The sequence below is a fragment of the Anomaloglossus baeobatrachus genome, chromosome 6 (assembly GCF_048569485.1).
Source record: "Anomaloglossus baeobatrachus isolate aAnoBae1 chromosome 6, aAnoBae1.hap1, whole genome shotgun sequence".
NCBI lineage: Eukaryota > Metazoa > Chordata > Amphibia > Anura > Aromobatidae > Anomaloglossus > Anomaloglossus baeobatrachus.
This window is the reverse complement of record NC_134358.1, coordinates 440,470,038-440,494,945: the sequence shown is the minus strand read 5'-3', so window position 1 is coordinate 440,494,945 and position 24,908 is coordinate 440,470,038. Positions and strand designations below refer to the sequence as shown.

Below are 24,908 nucleotides of genomic sequence, written 5' to 3'. Positions count from 1 at the left end.
AGTAAATTTGCTGCACTGAAAGTAAAGGGGCCGAATATTATTGCACGCCCCAAATTTTCAGTAATTTATTTTTTTTAAAAAGTTTAAAATAAGCAATAAATTTCGTTCAACTTCACAATTGTGTCCCACTTGTTGTTGATTCTTCACCATAACATTCAAATTTTTTATCTTTATATTTGAAGCCTGAAATGTGAGAAAAGGTTGAAAAATTCAAGAAGGCTGAATACTTTCGCAAGGCACTGTGTAATATATACAGTGCCTACAAGTAGTATTCAACCCCCTGCAGATTTAGCAGGTTTACACATTCGGAATTAACTTGGCATTGTGACATTTGGACTGTAGATCAGCCTGGAAGTGTGAAATGCACTGCAGCAAAAAAGAATGTTATTTCTTTTTTTTTTTTTTTTTTTTTAAATTGTGAAAAGTTTATTCAGAGGGTCATTTATTATTCAACCCCTCAAACCACCAGAATTCTGTTTGGTTCCCCTAAAGTATTAAGAAGTATTTCAGGCACAAAGAACAATGAGCTTCACAGGTTTGGATTAATTATCTCTTTTTCCAGCCTTTTCTGACTAATTAAGACCCTCCCCAAACTTGTGAACAGCACTCATACTTTGTCAACATGGGAAAGACAAAGGAGTATTCCAAGGCCATCAGAGACAAGATTGTGGAGGGTCACAAGGCTGGCAAGGGGTACAAAACCCTTTCCAAGGAGTTGGGCCTACCTGTCTCCACTGTTGGGAGCATCATCCAGAAGTGGAAGGCTTATGGAACTACTGTTAGCCTTCCACGGCCTGGACAGCCTTTGAAAGTTTCCACCCGAGCCGAGACCAGGCTTGTCCGAAGAGTCAAGGCTAACCCAAGAACAACAAGGAAGGAGCTCCGGGAAGATCTCATGGCAGTGGGGACATTGGTTTCAGTCAATACCAAAAGTAACGTACTCCACCGCAATGGTCTCCGTTCCAGACGAGCCCGTAAGGTACCTTTACTTTCAAAGTGTCATGTCAAGGCTCGTCTACAGTTTGCTCATGATCACTTAGAGGACTCAGACAGACTGGTTCAAGGTTCTCTGGTCTGATGAGACCAAGATCGAGATCTTTGGTGCCAACCACACACGTGACGTTTGGAGACTGGATGGCACTGCATACGACCCCAAGAATACCATCCCTACAGTCAAGCATGGTGGTGGCAGCATCATGCTGTGGGGCTGTTTCTCAGCCAAGGGGCCTGGCCATCTGGTCCGCATCCATGGGAAGATGGATAGCACGGCCTACCTGGAGATTTTGGCCAAGAACCTCCGCTCCTCCATCAAGGATCTTAAGATGGGTCGTCATTTCATCTTCCAACAAGACAACGACCAAAGCACACAGCCAAGAAAACCAAGGCCAGGTTCAAGAGGGAAAAAATCAAGGTGTTGCAGTGGCCTAGTCAGTCTCCTGACCTTAACCCAATTGAAAACTTGTGGAAGGAGCTCAAGATTAAAGTCCACATGAGACACCCAAAGAACCTAGATAACTTGGAGAAGATCTGCATGGAGGAGTGGGCCAAGATAACTCCAGAGACCTGTGCCGGCCTGATCAGGTCTTATAAAAGACGATTACTAGCTGTAATTGCAAACAAGGGTTATTCCACAAAATAAATATTAAACCTAGGGGTTGAATAATAATTGACCCACACTTTTATGTTGAAAATGTATTAAAATTTAACTGAGCAACATAACTTGTTGGTTTGTAAGATTTATGCATCTGTTAATAAATCCTGCTCTTGTTTGAAGTTTGCAGGCTCTAACTTATTTGCATCTTATCAAACCTGCTAAATCTGCAGGGGGTTGAATACTACTTGTAGGCACGGTGTATAAATATATTATATATTATATACACAGTACAGACCAAAAGTTTGGACACACCTTCTCATTTCTAGAACAACTGTTAAGAGGAGACTTTGTGCAGCAGGCCTTCATGGTAAAATAGCTGCTAGGAAACTACTGCTGAGGTCAGGCAACAAGCAGAAGAGACTTGGGGCTAAAGAACACAAGGAATGGACATTAGACCAGTGGAAATCTGTGCTTTGGTCTGATGAGTCCAAATTTGAAATCTTTGGATCCAACCACCGTGTCTTTTTAGAAAAGGTGAACGGATGGACTCTACATGGCTGGTTCCCACCGTGAAGCATGGAGGAGGAGGTGTGATGGTGTGGGGGTGCTTTGATGGTGACACTGTTGGGGATTTATTCAAAATTGAAGGCATACAGAACCAGCATGGCTACCACAGCATCTTGCAGCGGAATGCTATTCCATCCGGTTTGCGTTTAGTTTTACCATCATTTATTTTTCAACAGGACAATGACCCCAAACACACCTCCAGGCTATTTGACTAAGAAGGAGAGTGATGGGGTGCTACGCCAGATGACCTGGTCTCCACAGTCAGCAGACCTGAACCCAATCGAGATGGTTTGGAATGAGCTGGAATGCAGGGTGAAAGCAAAAGGGACAACAAGTGCTAAGCATCTCTGGAAACTCCTTCAAGACTGTTGGAAAACCATTTCCGGTGACTACCTCTTGAAGCTCATCAAGAGAATGCCAAGAGTGTGCAAAGTAGTAATGAAAGCAAAAGGTGGCTACTTTGAAGAACCTAGAATATAACACATATTTTCAGTTGTTTCATACTTTAAGTATCTCATTCCACATGTTTTAATTCATAGTTTTGATGCCTTCAATGCATGTGTGCTTCCCCGGGAACGATGAACAACTGACGCAGAGAAGGACGTGCGATATTTAGAAAATGAGCGACGTGTCAACGAGCAACGATAAGGTGAATATTTTTGCTCGTTCACAGTCGCTCGTAGCTGTCACACGCTACGATATGTCAAATGGCACCGGATGTGCGTCACTTACGACGTGACCCCGACGACATATCGTTTGATATATCGTAGCGTGTAAAGCCCACTTAAGTTTCCAGAAAATTATTATTATTATTATTATTATTATTATTGTTTATTTATAGAGCACCATTGATTCCATGGTGCTGTACATGAGGGGGTTACATACAGAATACATATACAAGTTATAATAGACAGACTGGTACAGAGGGAAGAGGGCCCTGCCCTTGCGGGCTTACATCCTAAAGGATTTTGGGGAGGAGACAGTAGGTGGGGTGTAGGTGGGGCGGCAGCTCCGCACGGTGGTGGGGCGGCAGCTCCGCACGGTGGTGGGGCGGCAGCTCCGCACGGTGGTGGGGCGGCAGCTCCGCACGGTGGTGGGGCGGCAGCTCCGCACGGTGGTGGGGCGGCAGCTCCGCACGGTGGTGGGGCAGTGGCGTCATTGTAGATTATAGGCATTTCTGAACAGATGAGTTTTCAGAGTCCGTTTGAAGTTTGCAAGTGTAGTAGATAGTCTGATGTGTTGAGGCAGTGAGTTCCAGGAGACTGGGGATGCTCGGGAGAAGTCTTGGAGTCGGTTGCATGAGGAGCGAATGAGAGAGGAGGAGAGAAGGAGATCTTGGGAGGACCGGAGGTTACGTTTTGGAGTGTAGCGAGAGATTAGTTCAGAGATATATGGAGGAGACAGATTATGGATAGCTTTGTAGGTCAGGGTTAGTAGTTTGAATTGGATACGATAGACGATTGGGAGCCAGTGGAGGGTCTTGCAGAGAGGAGAAGCGGGGTGGTATTGAGGAGAGAGGTGGATCATTCGGGCAGCAGAGTTAAGGATGGACTGGAGAGGGGCGAGTGTGTTAGCAGGGAGACCACAGAGGAGGATGTTGCAGTAGTCGATGCGGGAGATTATGAGGGCATGCACTAGCATTTTTGTAGATTGGGGATTGAGGAAAGGGCGGATTCTGGAGATATTTTTGAGTTGAAAACGGCAGGAGGTGGTGAGGGATTGGATGTGCGGTATGAAGGACAGGGCAGAGTCAAAGGTCACTCCGAGGCACCGAACTTTGGGTGCTGGGGAGAGCGTGATGTTATTAATTGTAATGGATAGGTCAGGTGGAGAGTGTAGGGGAGATGGAGGAAAGATGATCAGTTCAGTTTTGGCCACGTTAAGCTTTAGAAAGCGAGAGGAAAAGAAGGAAGATATAGCAGATAGGCACTCTGGGATTCTGGACAGCAGAGATGTGACATCTGGACCAGAGAGGTAGATCTGAGTGTCATCGGCATATAGGTGGTACTGAAAGCCATGGGACTTTATGAGTTGTCCCAGGCCAAATGTATAGATAGAAAAAAGTAAGGGTCCCAGGACAGAGCCTTGAGGGACACCAACAGAGAGAGAACGGGATGAAGAGGTTGTGTGGGAATGGGAGACACTAAAAGTGCGGTTGGAGAGGTATGAAGAGATCCAAGAGAGGGCGAGATCTCTGACACCAAGGGAAGAGAGGATCTGTAGTAGCAGGGAGTGGTCAACAGTGTCAAAGGCTGAGGATAGGTCTAGAAGTAGGAGTACAGAGAAGTGGTTGTTAGCTTTGGCGGTAAGTAAGTCATTTGTGATTTTAGTCAGGGCAGTTTCAGTGGAATGATGTGGACGGAAGCCGGACTGTAGGTTGTCAAAGAGAGAGTTAGAGGAGAGGTGGGAGGAAAGTTCAGCATGGACGTGCTGTTCCAGGAGTTTTGAGGCAAGTGGGAGTAGCGATATGGGTCGATAGCTGGTAGTAGAGGTTGGGTCGAGGGAAGGTTTCTTTAGGATAGGTGTGACTGTTGCATGCTTAAAGGCAGAAGGGAAGGTACCAGTTGTTAGAGATAGGTTGAAGAGATGGGATAAGGCTGGAATAAGGATAGTGGTGAGGTTGGGGAGGAGGTGGGATGGGATGGGGTCAAGTGCGCATGTGGTGAGGTGTGCTTTTGAGAGAAGATGTGCAAGCTCTCCTTCGGTGATGGTGGGGAGGAAGTTTATGGGGGAGGAGCAGTGGTCTGTTATATGAAGGGGTTGTGGTGGTTCAGCAGAAAAGACTTGTCTGGTTTGGTCGATCTTTTCTTTGAAATATGTGGCAAATTCTTCTGCGGAGATGAGGGAGGTTGGAGGGGGCAGCGGTGGGCGAAGGAGGGAGGTAAAAGTGTTAAATAGCTGTTTGGGGTTGTGTGTTAAAGAGGATATGAGGTTTTTGAAGTAATTCTGTTTAGCAGAGGTAAGGGCCAAGCGAAATGTGTGAATTGTATTTTTGAATGTGGTGAAGTCTTCCTGGGAGTGCGTTTTCTTCCAGCGCCGCTCTGCGGCTCTAGACACTTGCCGTAGTTTTTTAGTGAGGCTGTTGTGCCAGGGTTGTCTATTGATTCGTCTTGCTCTGCCGTTCACAAGAGGAGCGACTGAATCAATAGCTGATGTGAGAGTGGCGTTGTAGAAAATGGTGGCACTGTTTGTGTCGTGGAGTGAAGATATGGAGGACAGCGGTAGGATAGAGTCAGAAAGGGTGTGTATGTTGATGTGTGCAAGGTTTCTGCGGGGGTGTGATACGTGCTGGACAGGGGGGGCAGGTGAGGAGGACAGGGCTGAAAAGGTCAGCAGATGGTGGTCAGATAAGGGGAGAGGGGAGGTAGTGAGGTTAGATAGAGAGCAGAGACGGGTGAAGATAAGGTCTAGTGTGTGGCCATCTTTGTGGGAAAATAAAATTGTATAAATATTAATTTGCATTTTGCAGAGAGAGATAAGTATTTGATCCCTTTGGAAAACAAGAGTTAATACTTGGTGGCAAAACCCTTGTTGGCAAGCACAGCAGTCACACATTTTTATGTGATATTCTCTCACTGTTAAAATTAACCAACCCTTAAAATTAGAGACTGTTCATGTCTTTGTCAATGGGCAAAGGGTTAAATACAGTCACATGAAAAAGTTTGGGCACCCCTATGAATGTTAACCTTTTTTCTTTATAACAATTTGGGTTTTTGCAACAGCTATTTCAGTTTCATATATCTAATAACTGATGGACTGAGTAATATTTCTGGATTGAAATGAGGTTTATTGTACTAACAGAAAATTTGCAATTCGCATTTAAACAAAATTTGACAGGTGCATAAGTATGGGCACCTCAACATAAAAGTGACATTAATATTTTGTAGATCCTCCTTTAGCAAAAATAACAGCCTCTAGTCGCTTCCTGTATCTTTTAATGAGTTCCTGGATCCTGGATGAAGGTATATTTGACCATTCCGGTTTACAAAACAATTCCAGTTCAGTTAAGTTTGATGGTCGCCGACCATGGACAGCACGCTTCAAATCGTCCCACAGATTTTCAATGATATTCAGGTCTGGGGCCTGGGATGGCCATTCCAGAACATTGTAATTGTTCCTCTGCATCAATGCCTGAGTAGATTTGGAGCGGTGTTTTGGATCATTGTCTTGCTGAAATATCCATCCCCTGCGTAACTTCAACTTCATCACTGATTCTTGCACATTATTGTCAAGAATCTGCTGATACTGAGTTGAATCCATGTGACCCTCAACTTTAGCAAGATTCCCGGTGGCGGCATTGGCCACACAGACCCAAAGCATGATGGAACCTCCACCAAATTTTACTGTGGGTAGCAAGTGCTTTTCTAGGAATGCCGTGTTTTTTTGCCTCCATGCATAATGCCTTTTTGTATGACCAAACAACTCAATCTTTGTTTCATCAGTCCACAGGACCTTCTTCCAATATGTAACTGGCTTGTCCAAATGTGCTTTTGCATACCTCAGGCGAGGCGTTTGTGGCGTGCTTGCAGAAACGGCTTCTTTCGCATCACTGTCCCATACAGCTTCTCCTTGTGCAACGTGCGCTGTATTGTTGATTGATGCACACTGGCACCATCTGCAGCAAGATGAAGCTGCAGGTCTTTGGAGGTGGTCTGTGGATTGTCCTTGACTGTTCTCACCATTCTTCTCTGCCTTTCTGATATTTTTCTTGGAATGCCACTTCTGGGCTTAACAAGAACTGTACCTGTGTTCTTCCATTTCCTTACTATGTTCCTCAAAGTGGAAACTGACAGTTTAAATCTCTGAGACAACTTTTTTATCCTTCCCCTGAACAACTATGTTGAATAATCTTTGTTTTCAGATCATTTGAGAGTTGTTTTGAGGAGCCCATGATGCCACTCTTCATAGGAGATTCAAATAGGAGAACAACTTGCAAGTGGCCACCTTAAATACCTTTTCTCATGATTGGATACACCTGCCTATGAAGTTCAAAGCTCAATGAGGTTACAAAACCAATTTAGTGCTTTAGTAAGTCAGTAAAAAGTTGTTAGGAGTGTTCAAATCAAAAAATTGATAAGGGTGCCCATACTTTTGCACCGGTCACATTTTATTTAAAAGCGGATTGCACATTTTCTGTTAGTACAATAAACCTCATTTCAATCCAGAAATATTACTCCATCCATCAGTTATTAGATATATGAAACTGAAATAGCTGTTGCAAAAACCCAAATTGTTTAAGAAAAAGGGTTAAAATTAATAGGGGTGCCCAAACTTTTTCATATGACTGTACTTATCTCCTTCACTGTGTGTGTGTATACACGCACACACATATATTATATATATAAAAAGAGAGAGAGAGGGAGAGGGAGAGGGAGAGGGAGAGGTGGAGGGAGAGGGAGAGGTGGAGGGAGAGGGAGAGGTGGAGGGAGAGGGAGAGGTGGAGGGAGAGGTGGAGGGAGAGGGAGAGGGAGAGGGAGAGGTGGAGGGAGAGGTGGAGGGAGAGGGAGAGGTGGAGGGAGAGGGAGAGGGAGAGGTGGAGGGAGATGGAGAGGTGGAGGGAGATGGAGAGGGAGAGAGGGGGAGGGAGAGAGGGAGAGGGAGAGGGGGAGAGGGAGAGAGGGAGAGGGAGAGAGGGAGAGAGGGAGAGGGAGAGAGGGAGAGGGAGAGAGGGAGAGGGAGAGGGAGAGGGGGAGAGGGGGAGAGGGGGAGAGGGGGAGAGGGGGAGAGGGGGAGGGGGGGAGAGGGGGAGAGGGGGAGAGGGGGAGGGGGGGAGGGGGGGAGGGGGAGAGGGGGAGAGGGGGAGAGGGGGAGAGGGGGAGAGGGGGAGAGGGAGAGGGAGAGAGGGAGAGAGAGAGAGAGAGGGAGGGAGAGGTAGGGAGAGGGAGGGAGAGGGATGGATGGATGGATGTGTATAAATTTAATTTTGTGTATTAATTGTACGGGCCTTGATTTTATAATCCTACACTGGTAGAACACCTAATAGACCTTGTTTAAGGTAGTGCCTTACTGGTCACTGTACCGGGCAGACCCAGATATTGGTGTTTGATCTTCAGTTTCTACAACAGCTATCACCATATCACAATCACAGCAGTGAGGGAGCTTCCTTTTTCTAAAAACTCTCTCGTGCCATAGTCGCTACTGTCCGCACCATCAAGAGGGTTAAACAGCCAAGGACAATCCTGGCTGTGAGTTAAGCCGAGCTACTGTGGCAACTGTGGTGGGCAAATCTTCTGTGCCCAACATGATCTTTTTGATGTACTTGTATGTCCAGTTACGGCAACAGCTTGGAAAATAAGACATACTGGGGTTTTTTTTTCATTGTCGCCAAGGGGTTAAAGCATAATTTCTGGAAAAAATGAGTAATGGTTACTCATTTTAAATTGCCATACAAATTCTGTACATTACGTTTTATAGATCTGCACAGTGTGATCTAATTCCTATGTATTTATTTACCGGACATTAGAAAGTTGAAGCTCATCGGACAACTCTGTTCTCAAGCGTGCTAGTTCTTCCCTTAGCGGAATACTATTGTCCAACTTCTTTTGTGCCACCTCTTGGTTACTTTGTATCCAGGAACTAGTAAGAAACAAAAAAAAAAAAAACAGTACAAACCCACTTTTACAGTGTGTCTTAGTGAACTATGCATTTCTATAAAATCAGTCACAACACAATAGATCAAAAGCCGGTGTTCAGCTCCTTCTAAGATCCCCCAAGTATATGAAAAATATCACAGGAAAAAAGTAGCTGTACTTACCAACACAATATCACAATACTAATGCACTACAGGATGCAGCAGGCCCCCATGGTAGATACAGCCCAGGTGCAAGATATTAACCCCTTCACGAACGAGGATGTAACTGTACGTCCTAAATCATGAAGGGGTAATCACCTGGGCTGCTGCGGTGAGCCAGTGGTGATCCCCGCACATGTCTGCTGACTTGTACAGCAGACATGTGTGCCTCGCAGGCAATGGTGGATCCACGATCCACCCGAGTCTGTAAACCCCTTAAATCAAGCTGTCAAAATGTGACAGCACAATTTAAATGCCCGCAGTGGGTAACGCGCACTTACCCGCCGCCATCAGAGGTCCCGTGGCTTGATTACAGGAAGCAAATGGTTGCCATGGTAGCACAGGGTCATGTGATGACTCCTGTCGCTATCATGACTCACTTCCAGTTACTGCTGGCAGAGTGCTCACTGTAAGGCCCCTTTCACACGTCAGTGATTCTGGTACGTTTGTGCTTTTTTTTAAACATACCAGAATCACTGACATACGCAGACCCATTATATTGAATGGGTCTGCTCACACATCAGTGATTTTTCACTGCACGTGTCTCCGTGCGGCGTACCCGCGTGTGCGTGATTGCCGCACGGAGACATGTCCATTTTTTTCTGCCATCACTGATGTCCCACGGACCACGCAGTGGTGTGATCCGTGAGACACGTGCCAGAAAAAAAACGTGCTTTTAAAATAAAAATCATTTTTACTCACCCGGCTCCAGCGACGCTCTCTGCAGCCCGTTCTGCCGGCTGCTTCTGAGCCGGCTCATTACTGTCGCGCATATTCATTATGCACGACACAGCCGACCCGGAAGCAGCTGCTGCGGGGGTCAACGCCGGCCAGATGCTGCACCGCGGGAGCGATCAGCACCCATGGAGAGCGGGAGCGGGCATAGGCGAGTTAATTTCTAAATGCAATCACGGGCCACGGAGAACGGAGCCCGGATTGCACTTAGACAACCCACGTGTGCCGTGATTCATGGCACACGGAGGGACATGTGGGTGTTTTACACGCCAGTGAAAAACGTCAGTGTTTTTCACTGACGTGTGAAACGGGCCTAACAGAAGACGAGCATTTCTGCTGATTTGAGCTGTGCAGCTCTAATCAGGAGAAATGAATGAGTAATCAGACTGCTGATCTTTATAGTCCCCTAAAGCAGAGGTCCCCAACTCCAGTCCTCAAGGCCCACCAACAGTGCAGGTTTTTGGGATTTCCTTAGTATTGCACAGGTGTTAATGTAATTACCTGCCCAGGTGCTGGTTCTAACAGCAGTGCAATGCTAAGGAAATCCTGAAAACATGCACTGGTTGGTGGGCCTTGAGGACTGGAGTTGGGGAACCCTGCCCTAAAGAGACTAGTTAAAAAAAAAAAATTAAAAAAACTTCTAACAGTTCAAATCACTACCCCATTCGCCCCATTGAAAATTAAAGGGTTAAAAAATATACACAAATTTGGCATTGCTGCATTCAAAAATGCCTGATCTATGAAATTATAAAATCAATTATTCCGATTAGTAAAAGCTGTAGCGGCAAACAAATTCCAATCAAAATTATGTTTTTGGTGGTTTCAAATTTTGCGCAAAATGCAATAAACGTAGCATCTGCGCAAAAATTGTATCAATGAAAACATCAGGTCGAGACACAAAAAATATGCCATCAATGAGTCCCATATTCCAAAAATGAGAGCAATACGAATCATGGAAAATGGTGCAAAAAAGTGAGCCACTTTTTTTTGGACATACTTCTGAATTTTTTTTAAACCCTTAGATAAAAAGTAAACCTATATATGTTTGGTGTCTATGAACTTGTACCGATCTGAGGCGTCACACTGACACATCAATTTTACCATATAGTGAACATGGTGAATAACATATCCTAAAAACAATCATGCAATCACACTATTTTTGCAATTTTTCCGCACTTGGAGGTTTTTTTGCTGTTTTCCAGTACATAGTTACATAGTTACTTAGGTTGAAAAAAAGACCTAGGTCCATCCAGTTTAACCTTCCTCCACCAGTTCTATATTTTGTCACTAAGTGATTTATAACCAACGTTTTATGTACTGAGGAAATCATCCAGCCCTTTTTTAAAAGCTGTTATAGTATCTGCCATTACTACCTCTTGTGGTAGGGCATTCCACAGTTTGACTGCTCTAACTGTAAAGAACCCTTTCCTATTTAGCTGTCGGAATCGCTTTTCTTCCACTCGCAGTGAGTGCCCCCTGGTCCTTAGTATTGTCTTTGGAAGAAATAAGTCATGTGCCAGTCCTTTATATTGACCACACATGTATTTATACATATAAATGAGATCTCCTCTGAGACGTCTTTTTTTTCTAAGCTAAACATATCTAACTTTTTCAACCTGTCATCATATGGGAGGCCTTCCATTCCTTGTAGTAGTCTAGTTGCCCGCCTTTGAACTGACTAACTTCTGAATGTCCTTTTTAAAATGTGGAGCCCAAAACTGGATCCCGTATTCCAGATGTGGCCTTACAAGTGATTTATAGAGGGGTAACAATACGTTAAGATCACGGGATCTAATCTTTCTTTTTATACACCCTAAAATCTTGTTTGCTTTAGCAGCTGCTGCTTGACATTGAGTGCTGCTGCTTAGCTTATTTGTAATGAGAATACCCAAGTCCTTCTCCTGTTCTGTAGTCCCGAGTTTGCTTCCATTTAATGTATACGCAGTTATAGGATTACTCCGTCCTAGGTGCATTACTTTACATTTGTCAACATTAAATCTCATTTGCCAAGTATCTGCCCATTCTGACATCTTATCCAGATCTTTTTGTAATATTGTACTATCAAGGTCAGTTTTTAATATCCTACATAGTTTGGTGTCATCAGCAAAGACTGACCCTTTACTATCAATCTCATCCACAAGGTCATTAATAAAGAGATTAAAAAGAATCGGTCCTAGCACAGATCCCTGCGGCACCCCACTGCTGACTATAGCCCATTTAGAGAATGTACCATTTAGGACTACTCTTTGTTTCTTATCTTTTAGCCAATTCCTTACCCAGTTGCATATAGTTTCCCCTAGTCCTTGCTTCTGGAGCTTTAGTATAAGGCTATTATGTGGTACAGTATCAAATGCCTTTGCAAAGTCCAAATAAATCACATCAGCTGAATTACCAATATCCAAGTTTGCACTTACCCCCTCACAGAACCCCAACAGGTTGGTTAGACATGACTTATCTTTCATGAATCCATGCTGTCTGTCAGTTATTATATTTTCTGCAGTATATGTTTGCATGTCATCCCTTAAAATGCCCTCAAAAACTTTGCATACTACTGATGTCAGGCTTACTGGACGGTAGTTGCCTGGATCTACCCTCTTACCTTTCTTAAATATCTTACCACATCAGCAATCCTCCAATCCTGAGGCACCAACCCTGTTACAAGCGAGTCTAAAAAGATGAGATACAGCAGTCTGCCAATTACGGAGTTCAATTCCCTCAATATTCGTGGATAAATGCCATCTGACCCTGGGGATTTGTCAATATTTAATTTACTCACACGTAGGCGTACTTCTTCTTGTGTTAAATTAATTATATCGGGTGGTGAACTTTGCTTTTTCACTTGTTGAATGATCCCTGGTACAGTCAGTTCCTTGGTGAACACAGATGAGAAATGCCTATTTAATATCTCAGTCTTTTGTTTGTCCTCTATAACTAACATGTTATTATATTTTAAGGGGCCAATACTATCCTTTGTTTTCCTTTTGGCATTAATGTATTTATAAAAGATTTTGAGATTTATTTTAATGTCATTGGCGATTTTTGTTTCAGTAGCTAGTTTTGCTTGTTTGATTTCTTTTTTGCATTTCCTATTGATATCTTTATACTTCTGAAATGCTATTTCTGTATTCTCAGCCTTTAAGATTTTAAATGCCCTTTGTTTTTGCTTTATTATACTATGTACAGTCTTATTTATCCATAGTGGTTTCTTTTTATTCCGGAACATTTTATTACCAGATGGTATACGTTTTTTACAGGACTCTAGCAGTATATCCTTAAACTTTCCCCATTTATGTTCAGTATCCCCAGTTTCCATGACTTTGTCCCAATCTACACATTTAAGCTCTTCCCTTAATTTGTTGAAATCAGCTTTCCTAAAATTCCAGGTTTTAGCATTCCCCTTTGAAATGTTCTATTGAATATTACTTTGAAGCTTACCATATTATGATCGCTGGTGCCCAAGTGCTCCCGGACCTATAGAGTACGCTATATTTTAAAATTATGGTTTCACTTAAAAGTACAATTTGTCCCGCAAACAATAAACCCTTATATGGCAAGATTGATAGAAAAATAAAATAGTTACGGCTCTCGGAAGAAGGGAAGCGAAAAAGGAATATCGCCCGGAGGTGAAAGGGTTAATGACCACCCACCTACCATTCATCGGGTGGGTGGTGATTAACTATAGCAGTATTATAAATGCACATGGATAAGGCTTACATGCATTCATGAATGGTAGGTGCGCAAGTATTTTGCACCTGTGCTGCCTTTATCATGGGGGCTGCTGCATCCTGTAGTGCTTAACCCTTTTACAACCAAGGATGTACTGGTGTAACGTGGCACGGGGTGGTAGTCATAGGCGAGGTAATTGTCTGCCGCACCCCGGCACGCTACATGAAAATGGGGGGTCCTGGCTGGGTGTGTGGTGAACTACAGTAGCGATACACCTTTGCAGGCCGCATGTTGCCGATGGCTTTGGCAGGCCAGGACCAGATGGTACACAGTTCCAGAGAGGAAACCACAACTTCTTTATAAAAACAAAGTCTTTACTGAACAGACGGCTGATGATAACACCAAACACACGAAAGTGGGCACATTGCTTCCTGGACGTTTCATATGCATTAAAGAGTAAGTCCAGACATATTCCTGCAGTGTGTTCATTCTCATATGTCCTTACACTTCCACATAGGTCTGAGCAATTCACCATCACCCAGCTCCACCTGACATCACAGTCCTCTAGAGTTGCTCCGTCCTCTCTGCGGCTTCGCGTCATATTACTCTCCTGTAGAGATTGTGCCAATATGGCCGGACAAGGCTACTCGCCTCCTGACGCTTCTGGATCTGCTACCCAGGACTCTCTATTCGACTCATGCACTGTTTCTTCTAGGCCCGTCCCTTCTTAAGCTATAAGCCATTCAGGGCCATACTGCTGAGTGTCTCCCTTAGGGATCAGTCTCTCGGTCACTCACTCACTCAGTGGATTCAGACTATACGCCAGTCACTCTGTATTTTAGATGGCTCTTTTCTCTACTCAGAATCTCACTTTCGTGGCTCTTGGTCTCCTCTCCTGTTACAGGTCACCCATAGCATGCGGCTCTGCTTCTCCTCACACCTGAGGGCTATTCCTGTCACAGGCTGGGCCCTAACTGACGTTTCCACAGCAACCGTTTCTCTCCCTCAGCAGTAGCTTTTTCCCTATTGGCTAATCCTAGAATCCCAACTGTCACCTGTCTGTTACCGGGCAGATTTCACTTTTCAGCTGCATAACCATAACACTAATAAAACCTTATTAAGCATTATACTACATAACATTACACCTTATACCAATACACATACTATACATTACATCTTCAATACTGCTACACCTCTGCATAGTAACATTCTCTACTCTGCTACATCTTATACATTACAATACCTTACACTATACACTTTATATCTTATCACATGTATATATTTAAGAACACATTTGGTGTCTTCAGGGGTAGGAACTCGACCACCATCTTACACTGGTAAGTCCTTGGTCGCCTCCCTCCAGTTACTGCGGGCTCCGGCGTTGAGCCCGCAGTATTTCCCGCACATGTCTGCTGATCTGATCAGCAGACAGGTGTGGCTAACAGGAGCGGGTGGCTCTCCGATCCACCTGTGTCTGTTAACCCCTTAGATCATGCTGTCAAATACTGACAGCGTGATTTAAATGGCCGCGGCAGGGATCGCACCATTCCCCACCACTATCGGCGGCTCCGTTGACTGTGACGCGATCATGGTGCACTAATGTGTTTCCATGGTAGCATGGGGTCAGCTGATGATGCCTGACACTGCCATGACTCACTTCCTGTGAGAGTCAACAGAGCACAGTCACGCACAGGACATGAACATTTCTGCTGATCAGAGCGATGCTGCTCTAATCAGCAGAAATGCACAGGCGATCAGGCTGTGAAGGCATAAAGTCTCCTAGAGGGATTAAAAAAATATAAATAAAAAATGTTAAAAAAGTTTTAAAAAAAATAAGAAAAAGAAACCTAAAAAGTTCAAATCACCCACCTTTTGCTGCATTGAAAATAAAACAGATAATTTATTTATTTTTTTAAAAACGTATATACATATTTGCTATCCCCACGTTCAGAAATGCCAAATTTATCAAAATATAAAATAAAATAACCGGATTGGTACACGGCGTGGTGAGAGAAAAATTCCAAACGACAAAATCATGTTTTTTGGTCGTCACTACATTTCTTTAAAATGTAATAACAGGCCATCAAAAACAGCGCATACACATAAAAATGGTATAATTAAAGATGTCAACTCAAGACGCAAAAAATAAGCCGTCACGGAGTCTCAGGTCCCGAAAAATGAAAAGACTATAGGTCTCGGAAAATAGCAACAAAAGCGCTAGTCTTTTTTTGGAGAAACTTCTGAATTTGTTTTCACCCCTTAGATAAAAGTAAAAGTATACATGTTTGCTATCTACGAATTAGTACCGACATGAGGGATCACACTGTCACGTCAGTTTTACCATATAGTTAACAATTATTATATTATTCCAAAACAATTGTGCAATTGCACTTTTTTCACTATTTCACCACACTTGGACTTTTTCTTCCAGTATACTAAATGGTAAAACTAATGGTTTAATTCAAAAGTAAAAGTTGTCCCACAAAAAATAAGCCCTGATATGGCATAATTGACGGAAAAATAAAAAAAAAAGTATGGCTCTAGGAAAAGGAGAGGAAAAAACAAAAATGAAAAATGGAAATTCGCCCAGGGGTGAAGGGGTTAAGCACCTCTAGCCAAGTCAGGTGCAAGGTAGTTTTCAGGCCAGATTAAACACTTATTGGAATAGGTTTTTAGTGAGCATTTGGAGGATTGGTGATTGCCAGAAGGAATAAGCTGGCATGTGTCTTGTATATGAGGTATTGATTATAGTGATAGAGAAGAAATGCCAGAAAGAAGGTTATATATGTGGGATGGTATTTCCAAGTTAGAGTACCAGGCACAATGAGGAGTCAGATTACATAGCATATTGAAGTCTACTGAAATGAGTGGTGGGCGAGAGGAATAGCAAGGAAAAAAAAAAAGCAAGCAAAGTCAGAGAGTCAGAAATCTTGCTTCAGATTCACTTAAGAGGGCTTTACACGCAGCGACATCGCTAGCGGTGTCGCTCGTGAAAGTACTCGCCCCCGTCGTTTGTGCGTCACGGGCAAATCGTTGCCCATGGCGCACAATATCGCTAGTACCCGTCACACTACTTACCTTTCTAGCGACGTCCCTGTGGGCGGCGAACAGCCTCCTTTCTAAGGGGTCGGTTCGTGCGGCGTCACAGCGACGTCACAGGGCAGGCGTCCATTAGAAGCGGAGGGGCGGAGGGTAGCCGCATGAAAGTCATGCCCACCTCGTTGCTGGCTGGACGCAGGTACGTTGCTGTTCGTCGTTCCCGGGGTGTCACACGCAGCGATGTGTGCTGCCTCAGGAACAACGAACAACCTGCGTCCTGAACCAGCAACGACTTTATGGAAATTAACAACGTGTCAACAATCAACGATAAGGTGAGTATTTTTGATCATTAGCGGTCGCTCGTATGTGTCACACGCAACGACGTCGCTAACGAGGCTGGATGTGCGTCACGAATTCCGTGATCCCAACGACATCTCGTTAGCGATGTCGTTGCGTGTAATGGGGCCTTTAGTTTATCCCATTGCAGGATTCACAGTTACATTGCTGAGTACCTATTGAAATAACAGCAGGAATGTCAGTTTGTCTCTGTGTGTGTCCAGTTTATGAGAGACCTCCCAGCAGCTACTCTCCATACACTAGATGAAATTACAGCTAGAGTCTGCATACAGGAAAATTGGTGAAAATGCAGAATACAAGTCCCAGAATGGCCAGAATTTGTTTTCTTGCTCATGTACACACATGAACGCTTAGGCTATGTGTGCACGTTGCGTACTGCCCCTGCAGAAATTTTTGCAGCGATTTGAATAGCACACGTGCACTTCAAATCACTGCAGAAACCGTCCGTAATGAAAAAAAAGCCGATTTCATGCGCTGTGAGTGCAGCCCCTCCCATAGACAGAGCCGAACCTGCATGCAGAGCGCACGAAAGAAGTGACATGTCACTTCTTAGAACGCGCGCTTCGGGCAGCAGCCGAAGCACTGCGCTCTAATACGCCACGTGCACACGGCTCCTGCATAATCTTCATAGATTATGCAGGGGACGCAGGACGCATGCAGTTACGCTGCGGTGCAGATCGCAGCGTAACTGCATGCAATTACGCAACGTGCGCACATAGCCTAGTTCTGAAAAGTTATATGAAAGGGAAGCAAATGCAAAGATTGACTTAAAGCAAAACAAGTAGCAAAAATATGACCACCCCTTGCTGCTCTCCTATATGATCCATGTGCTTCCAGTCATGCAAAGTAAGTAATGTGGGTAAAAGTTACTGTAATAAAGGAAGATTTACCAAAAGGCAGGAGGCAGCTTTCCAGCTCATAAAACAAAACTATTGATTTGGATGCTACTTACATAATGTTTATTTCTGTTTTCTGTGCTTGCTCCAACTCTTCCTCTGGGTCCTTATATCCCGTGAATGAGTAAAAGGTCTTGTCCCACTTTATGGGCCTGTAAAATGATGATGTGGCGGACTTTGCGGACCCCACAGTATGTGATGAGCTTTGCACATGGTCAGTGGAAAGGCTGCAGGAATTCAGAATGCCCAGGACGGTGCTCAAGAGGTCCCTGGAATCTAAAGTAAAACTAACTGTACGAAAACCTAGAAATGCAAAAATAATGATTTGTGGTTACAAATAAGAAACAAACAATCAATACTGAATGTTACTTTATCTAATTTGAACCCCTTCGTTGTTACATATAAGTCAAACGTAGAGTCCCTGCCTTTGATGTGGGTTTACCTACCGAGCCTTCATCTTTCCCCGCACATTGCGGCAGATTTAATTAGCCATTATGTGTCTCTAACAGTCGAGGGTGAAGTTTAACCTGTTGAATGCTGTTGTCAGTCTCTGACAGACTTGGAATTTTTTCCTACTTTGCAATGCGTCACATGCTAAAATTAAAAGTATTGGAAATTACAACTCGTTACACAAAAAAAAAAAAAAAAAAAAAAGAAAAAAAGAAAAAACAGCCGTCTTATGGCTATGTGGACGGAAAAATAAAAAACATTGGAGCTCGTGGAATAATGGGAAAGAAAAAAAAAAGTGCAAAAATGGAAAAGTAATGAAGGGGTAAAATCTTTAGAAGCGGTTTCTCTACTAAATACATTTATCTCCTATCCACAGGTAATGCATGTGTAATACTACGACATTCATAGTGAGGTTATTAGAACCAAGATTGTCCCAGTTGCCAAATACCCAGCAATGAAGAATTTTCACCAGTCCTGAGAATAGATGACAACTTTGAGAGAAACCTTCTTTAATGATAAATGCTACAGCTATAGTATTAAAAATGTTTAGGTTTTTTTAAAGGCCATGTAATGCAAATTAAGACAGTTCCGAATGTGTATGATGGAGGTAGGACAAAATACTGATGAACAACTACTCACACCCCTACCATCCTGGAAGTTGCTTATTATTCTAAATGCACACAGATTAATCTGAACCCCTCAAGTCTGATAACGCTATTAGGGTACTCTCACAATGGAGTGTAATACAAAGGAGTGCAATGTGAGAAAATCTTGAATTGCATTCTGACCAATATTATTCAATGAGGCAGAGCAGATTTGCGATTTTTTTTTCTTATGCCAAATCAGCATGAGAAAAAAATCCCAGCATGCAGCATTTGGCAGCGTATATTGGATCATGCGCACCCATACAAGTCTATGGGCGCGTGTGAAACATCGGACTGCACTCGGTTGACATTCGATTACAGTCTGATATACGCAGAGACAAGCAGCAGAGAAGATGGATTAATCTCGCCATCTTCACTACACCTATGATCAGATTCTCACATGCGAGAGAATCAGATCGCAGTAACATAAAACTTGACTCACGGTCACAGCAGAGATTGGGCTGAGAGTCATTAGCACAATCCATCTGATGTTCTCGCATAGGATGCTATATGCTAGGGTGACCCTGGCCTTCAACTGCAGATATAGGGTTAATCTGCAGGTTAATCATACTATGAAGGTGCCAAAGAACAGTACTGAAAGTACGGCACCTGGGAGAAAATTATTTTTTTGTTTTTCCCAGGAGCCGGCTTTCAGTCATTCAGGCGTGACTGAGTAACTACAGTCACTGCTCACAGCACTGACAGCAGCAGTTGTAGCCATGCCCCAGCACTGACAGACAATCAACTCAGAACTGATGAACTGCCAAGTCATCTGTCAGTCAGTGCCTGAGTGTGATGACAGCCACGGTGCTCAGTACTTTGAGAAGTAACTGTAATTGCTCTGGACACACGTGCATGACTGAAAGCCGGCGGCTCTCGGGCAAAATAAAGTTAATTTTCGCCCACTTGCCGAATTTTAGGTACTGTGGCTGAGCACCTTTATATCAATATCAACCTACAGATAAACCCTATATCTTCAGGTTAAGAGATATCCATTCTGACAGGTTCCCTTTAAAACACTACACCAGTGGGGTGGGTGTCAGCACTGGAGTGATGCTTTTAGCTCAAGGTCCCTGTCCCTAGTATAATACTTACCCTCCGGTGTCTTCACCTTTTTTTTAGCATTGCTCTGTTCCTGTGGGGCCATCTTGTGACCGAACGTTCTGACTGACCAAAAGTCAGAAGTTATATCCCAAGCTTTCAATGCAAATCTATGAGATCAAGAATGAGGTTCTCACAGACTTGCATTGAGTTGTGACCTCCAGCTCGTTCTATCAAACACTGGAGTGATTCAGCAGGTCACAAACCGGAGAAGACTGACCAGAGCGGTGCTGCTAACAAATAAAGATACCAGAGGAGAAGCATAAGATTACGGGTAGGGGACTTAGATGTAATTCACCACACCAGCGGTGTAAAATAAAAACTGCTTGAGTGGTGCTTTAAGCTTATATAAGGGGCCAGTCAAACAGATTCATGTAGTGCACCACTATTAAACAGCTTATTGTTCATTCCAATATTAGATCAGGTGGGCTGCCAACAGCTCTCTAAATATAGCCCACAAGTACAGACATCCTATTTCTCCCACCGAGAATAAAGGGCCAGGCTGCATCCTGACAGGTTGAAAAAAAAAAAATGAAGTATTAGGCCTAAGCCACACGGCGAAAAAATCGGTGCGAGTGGAGTGCGATAAAACATCGCATTCCACTCGGACCAATGCTAGCCTCTGTGTCAGCACACATGAGCGATTATTTTCTCAGCCCTGATCGGACCGAGAAAACAATTGCAGCATGCTACAATTGTAAAGCGAGACTCATTTCTCTCGCAAAAATTCAAGTGAATGGGGCGAGAGAAAAATCGCACTGCACTCGTGGTACACCGGTGTACCGTGCGTGCAGAGCGAGAATCGCAATAGCCGGCTACAGAGGAGAGAGGGAGAGAAATCCCTCTCTCCCCTCCGCAGCACCTACCCGCCCCTCCTAAGAGCCGGCCCGCCCCCTGCAGCTGAAGTCCGCTCGCATGATCGGACCGCAGTCGCAGGGATACTAGCATGACATTCGGCTCCTGCTGTGCTGCCAGCGCGAGCCGAGTGTCCTGCGAGCATCACAGTAGTGCCCCAGGTGGCCCCAGCCTTAGTTGATATTTTGGCCAAGACATGCATGTGTGCAATCTGTACCAAGAGTTATATGTGATTGGTGCCTTAGAAGATTCTTATCTGTGAGCATTTAAAATACTAAGTATCAGAGGTGAATGGATCGCTTTATACTACCAGATCCATGATCCAGGTCAGTGCTCTCTGGCCATTGGTGCAGTGCACAAGTGACATCTTGCCACCCCAACTAATCATAAACTGAATCTGCAATCCCAGAGATTAAAGGAAATTTGCACCACTCCTTTCCACGGCAAGAGAGCACTTACCTGGACCGTGGACTGGGGTTGCACAAAGCGATACGCTCATCTCACGGAGCATCCATCCTCCACCTTCATTGAGGATAGGTATGTGGGTGGTTGTTCATCAGAATTTTGCACCTGTGCTGCCCCCATCATTTATCATTGGGACCTGCAATGAGCGGGCATTTTACCCAGTGTATATATATTAGTAAGTATATCTTTATTTTATGATGTATTTTGAACTCTATGTCTTTTTCAGTGAGTTGTTTAAATAATGATTAGTTCTAAAATCTCCTGCATTATTTCTACTACTCTCAGAAAAAAAAAATATATGCATGACAGTCTTAAAGGGAACCCGTCACTCGTTATATGCTGCTCAAACCATGGGTAGGAACCACCTCAGGCTCACTTTGTCTCTTTTTATTATCCCAGTCTGGTTTTACAAATGGTTCAGAAAAAAACATTACGAGCTGTGATCGTGCAGCCTGTATCTGATTCACGTTGTCCGTGGTTTGGGGACCATGAATCCTGTAATAGGCAGGGTTGCCAAACTGACTGTTTATTTTTTTCTGGACCGCTTAGCAAAAAAATCACGGACAGAAAATATTTTGTACGGACACATTGGAAAACCACAATAATTCATGATTAGAAGCGTCTACAGTCCATAATCGTGACATGAAGACATCAGCTGAATTCACTGTAAACTGTAAAATGAGGATAATTACAGTCAAAATAGTGAAGACAAAAAAGAAAGACCCAGCACTGACCATCCGGTGACATAAATCTTCTTTATTGTTAAAAAGTCCATAAAAAACATAATGGATGTAATATATAATTAACACTATACATTCAATGCTTAACGCACTCGAAATGCGTAACTTTTTAGCATCCCTTCCCTATCATGTGTGTGTTTTTTATGGACTTTTGAAGAATAAAGAAGATTTATGTTACTGGAAGGTCAGTGCTGGGTCTTTCCATGCAACCTCCGGTCACGTTTTCCCCAGAAATGTGGACACATAAGTGGGTGAGCTCTCAATCCTTCTTTGATTTACAGTCAAAATAGTATGTATAAATATCTTCAGCTTCAAAAATATCACGGACACCTTAAATGTTTTACGCACAGGATAAAAAGTGGCTTATTACTAGGGATTGTCCAGGCAACCCAGGAGACAGTTGCCCTTCAATGTGTGTTTTCCAGTAGAAAAAGGACATTTGTATTGACAGAATTATAGCATGTACTAAAAAGAAGATGAAGTGTAGGAAATTATCCAGCATCCAGATCAGTAGATTGGAATAAAGGAAAATTGATTTTTAACCAAACTTTATAAAAGCATAAAATTCTCCATCATGATGAAAAACGCATCACAAGACGTGTAAGGTGGACGCGTTTCGGACAAAAAACTAGTCCTTAACCTGAGACAATACATAATACATCTGAACACATACTTATAAAAGGAACCACAGGAAGTCATGAAACAATCAAAGCTGAACAAGGACACCAATAATACCAAAAAACCCTTGCTCTTGCTGAGGGTCATATGCCTATTGTTTTTTCAACAAGCTACAGTACCGATTTTTATCGCATTGTTAACATCATTAAAAAATTCTTACCGATTTTATATGTAGATGACAAGTTAAAAAACATATTAAAAAACTGAGTCAAATTCGTGTCTAGGAGGAATAAAACTATCGCTAATAGAGTGTCCCCTAGTGATCACTCCAAAAGGAATAAAAATAAAAATACTCTGGGCAACGAAATAACTGGAAGGAATTGGCTACCCACCTGTGGGTCTTTCAAATGCGGCCAAAAAAACTGTGGGCTGTGCAGATTCATGTGGAATACGGACAAAAGTGTTTCCTCTGTTACAAAAAAAAGGAATTTAAAATTCAGTCTCTGATGAACTGCGGTTCTGCTGGTGTGATCTATGTCATAACGTGTACGGATTGCAATATCCAGTATGTGGGGAATACTTCACGAACTTTAAGGCGCCGCATATCAGAGCACGTTTATGACGTGGGTCACACTACCACACGCAGTTTATCAGCCGCCTCCCATCATTTTTTGCATATACATAGAGGTGATTTGAGTCACTTTAGAGTTAATGCAATAGAGAAAGTGCAGACAGTGAGGGGAGGAGATTTAAATGATTTATTATTGCGCCGAGAGGCAAAATGGATGTTAATGTTACAAAGTAGAACTCCAACAGGCATGAAGGTTAGAAACGAAATTTTGAGTGCCTTGTAAGGGTTACTGCGATTCATTACCTAACATATCAGGTGGCCTTGTTCAGCTTTGATTGTTCCATGACTTCCTGTGGTTCCTTTTATAAGTATGTGTTCAGATGTATTATGTGTTGTCTCAGATTAAGGACTAGTTTTTTGTCCAAAACGCGTCCACCTTACACGTCTTGTGATGCGGTCTTCATCATGATGGAGAATTTTATGTTTTTATGAAGTTTGGAATAAAGGAAAATTGATTTTTAACCAATCTACTGATCTGGATGCTGGATAATTTCCTACACTACGTCCTGCTGCAGAGGGATCCTGCTTTCTCTTCCGTGCACCGATCAAATATTTAGCTGTCTCCATTGGGTGAGCTGGACTTTTTCTATATACTAAAAAGAAGATGAAGTACATCACAACACCACATATCGGTACAGAACGACCCTGACATCTGTCACTATAGAGTTTATCCTGCTCTTATTAGACCTAATAGTTTTGGTCTTATGCTGTAATTGTGAGCATGGTTAGCAATAACCTGACCATGTGTAATTGGGAGCATGGATAGCAATATCCTGACCATGTGTAATTGGGAGCATGGGTAGCAATGACGTACATACAGTGTGTATGTGGCTTTGCTGAGTTTTTATGTAGGGTAAGCACGATTATGTCAACTTTGGTAATTTCTACATTAATTAAGCGCTTTATTGTTAAATTGATATATTGAGGTGAAGGGCTAAACAAGTCATACGTTATACATCTCATCAATAAACTGATAAAGCAAATACCTGGCTCCCTTGATGACTCTTGATCACTATCAGGGTTCTGTACAGTTTCTCGAACATAAAATGTAAGTTGAGCAGGTTTGTGCGACCTAAGACCAGGTTTTTGGATAGTCTCGAGATATCCATTTAACCGCTTTAGTGAGTTTTCATTTACTTCCTATAAAATAAAAAGGGTAAATATGAAAAATGAAACATTAAATGTACTTTATGCCACACCGAACAGACATCGGAATAGTTTTTTTTTGTCTTAACTAAACCCACGATAAAAAAAAAAAACAAATATACAAACCTTTTCATGGAACAGTGGCTAGGAAAAAGAATACGGCAGCAAGACTTAAGGCTACTTTACACACTGCGATATCGGTCCCGATATCGCCAGCGTGGGTACCCGCCCCCATCTGTTGCGCGACACGGGCATAACGCTGCCCGTGCCGCAAAACATCGCCCAGAGCCGTCACACATACTTACCTGTCCGGCAACGTCGCTGTGACCGGCGAACCGCCTCCTTTCTAAGGGGGCGGTCCGTGCGGCGTCACAGCGACGTCACTGAAACGTCACTGAACCGCCGCCCAATAGCAGCGGAGGGGCGGAGATGAGCGGGACGTAACATCCCGCCCACCTCCTTCCTTCCGCATAGCGGCCGGGAGGCAGGTAAGGGGAGCTTCCTCGTTCCTGCGGCGTCACACGCAGCGATGTGTGCTGCCGCAGGAACGGGGAACAACTTCGTGACTGCTGCAGTAACGATTTTTAAGAATGGACCCCCATGTCGCCGATTAG

General features: G+C 43.5%; 1 protein-coding gene across 1 annotated transcript in view; it reads right to left on the bottom strand.

The window, feature by feature from the left end:
- The window catches only part of TCAIM (T cell activation inhibitor, mitochondrial), a 103,288-nt gene that overhangs the window by 59,511 nt on the left and 18,869 nt on the right, over window positions 1-24,908 (bottom strand). Inside the window, exons 4-6 of the mRNA XM_075316640.1 lie at window positions 24,135-24,288; window positions 17,701-17,947; window positions 8,615-8,737 (exon numbers count right to left, since the gene is read on the bottom strand). Of these exons, the coding sequence (XP_075172755.1) occupies window positions 8,615-8,737; window positions 17,701-17,947; window positions 24,135-24,288 (524 nt within the window). The remainder of the gene's footprint in view (window positions 1-8,614; window positions 8,738-17,700; window positions 17,948-24,134; window positions 24,289-24,908) is intronic.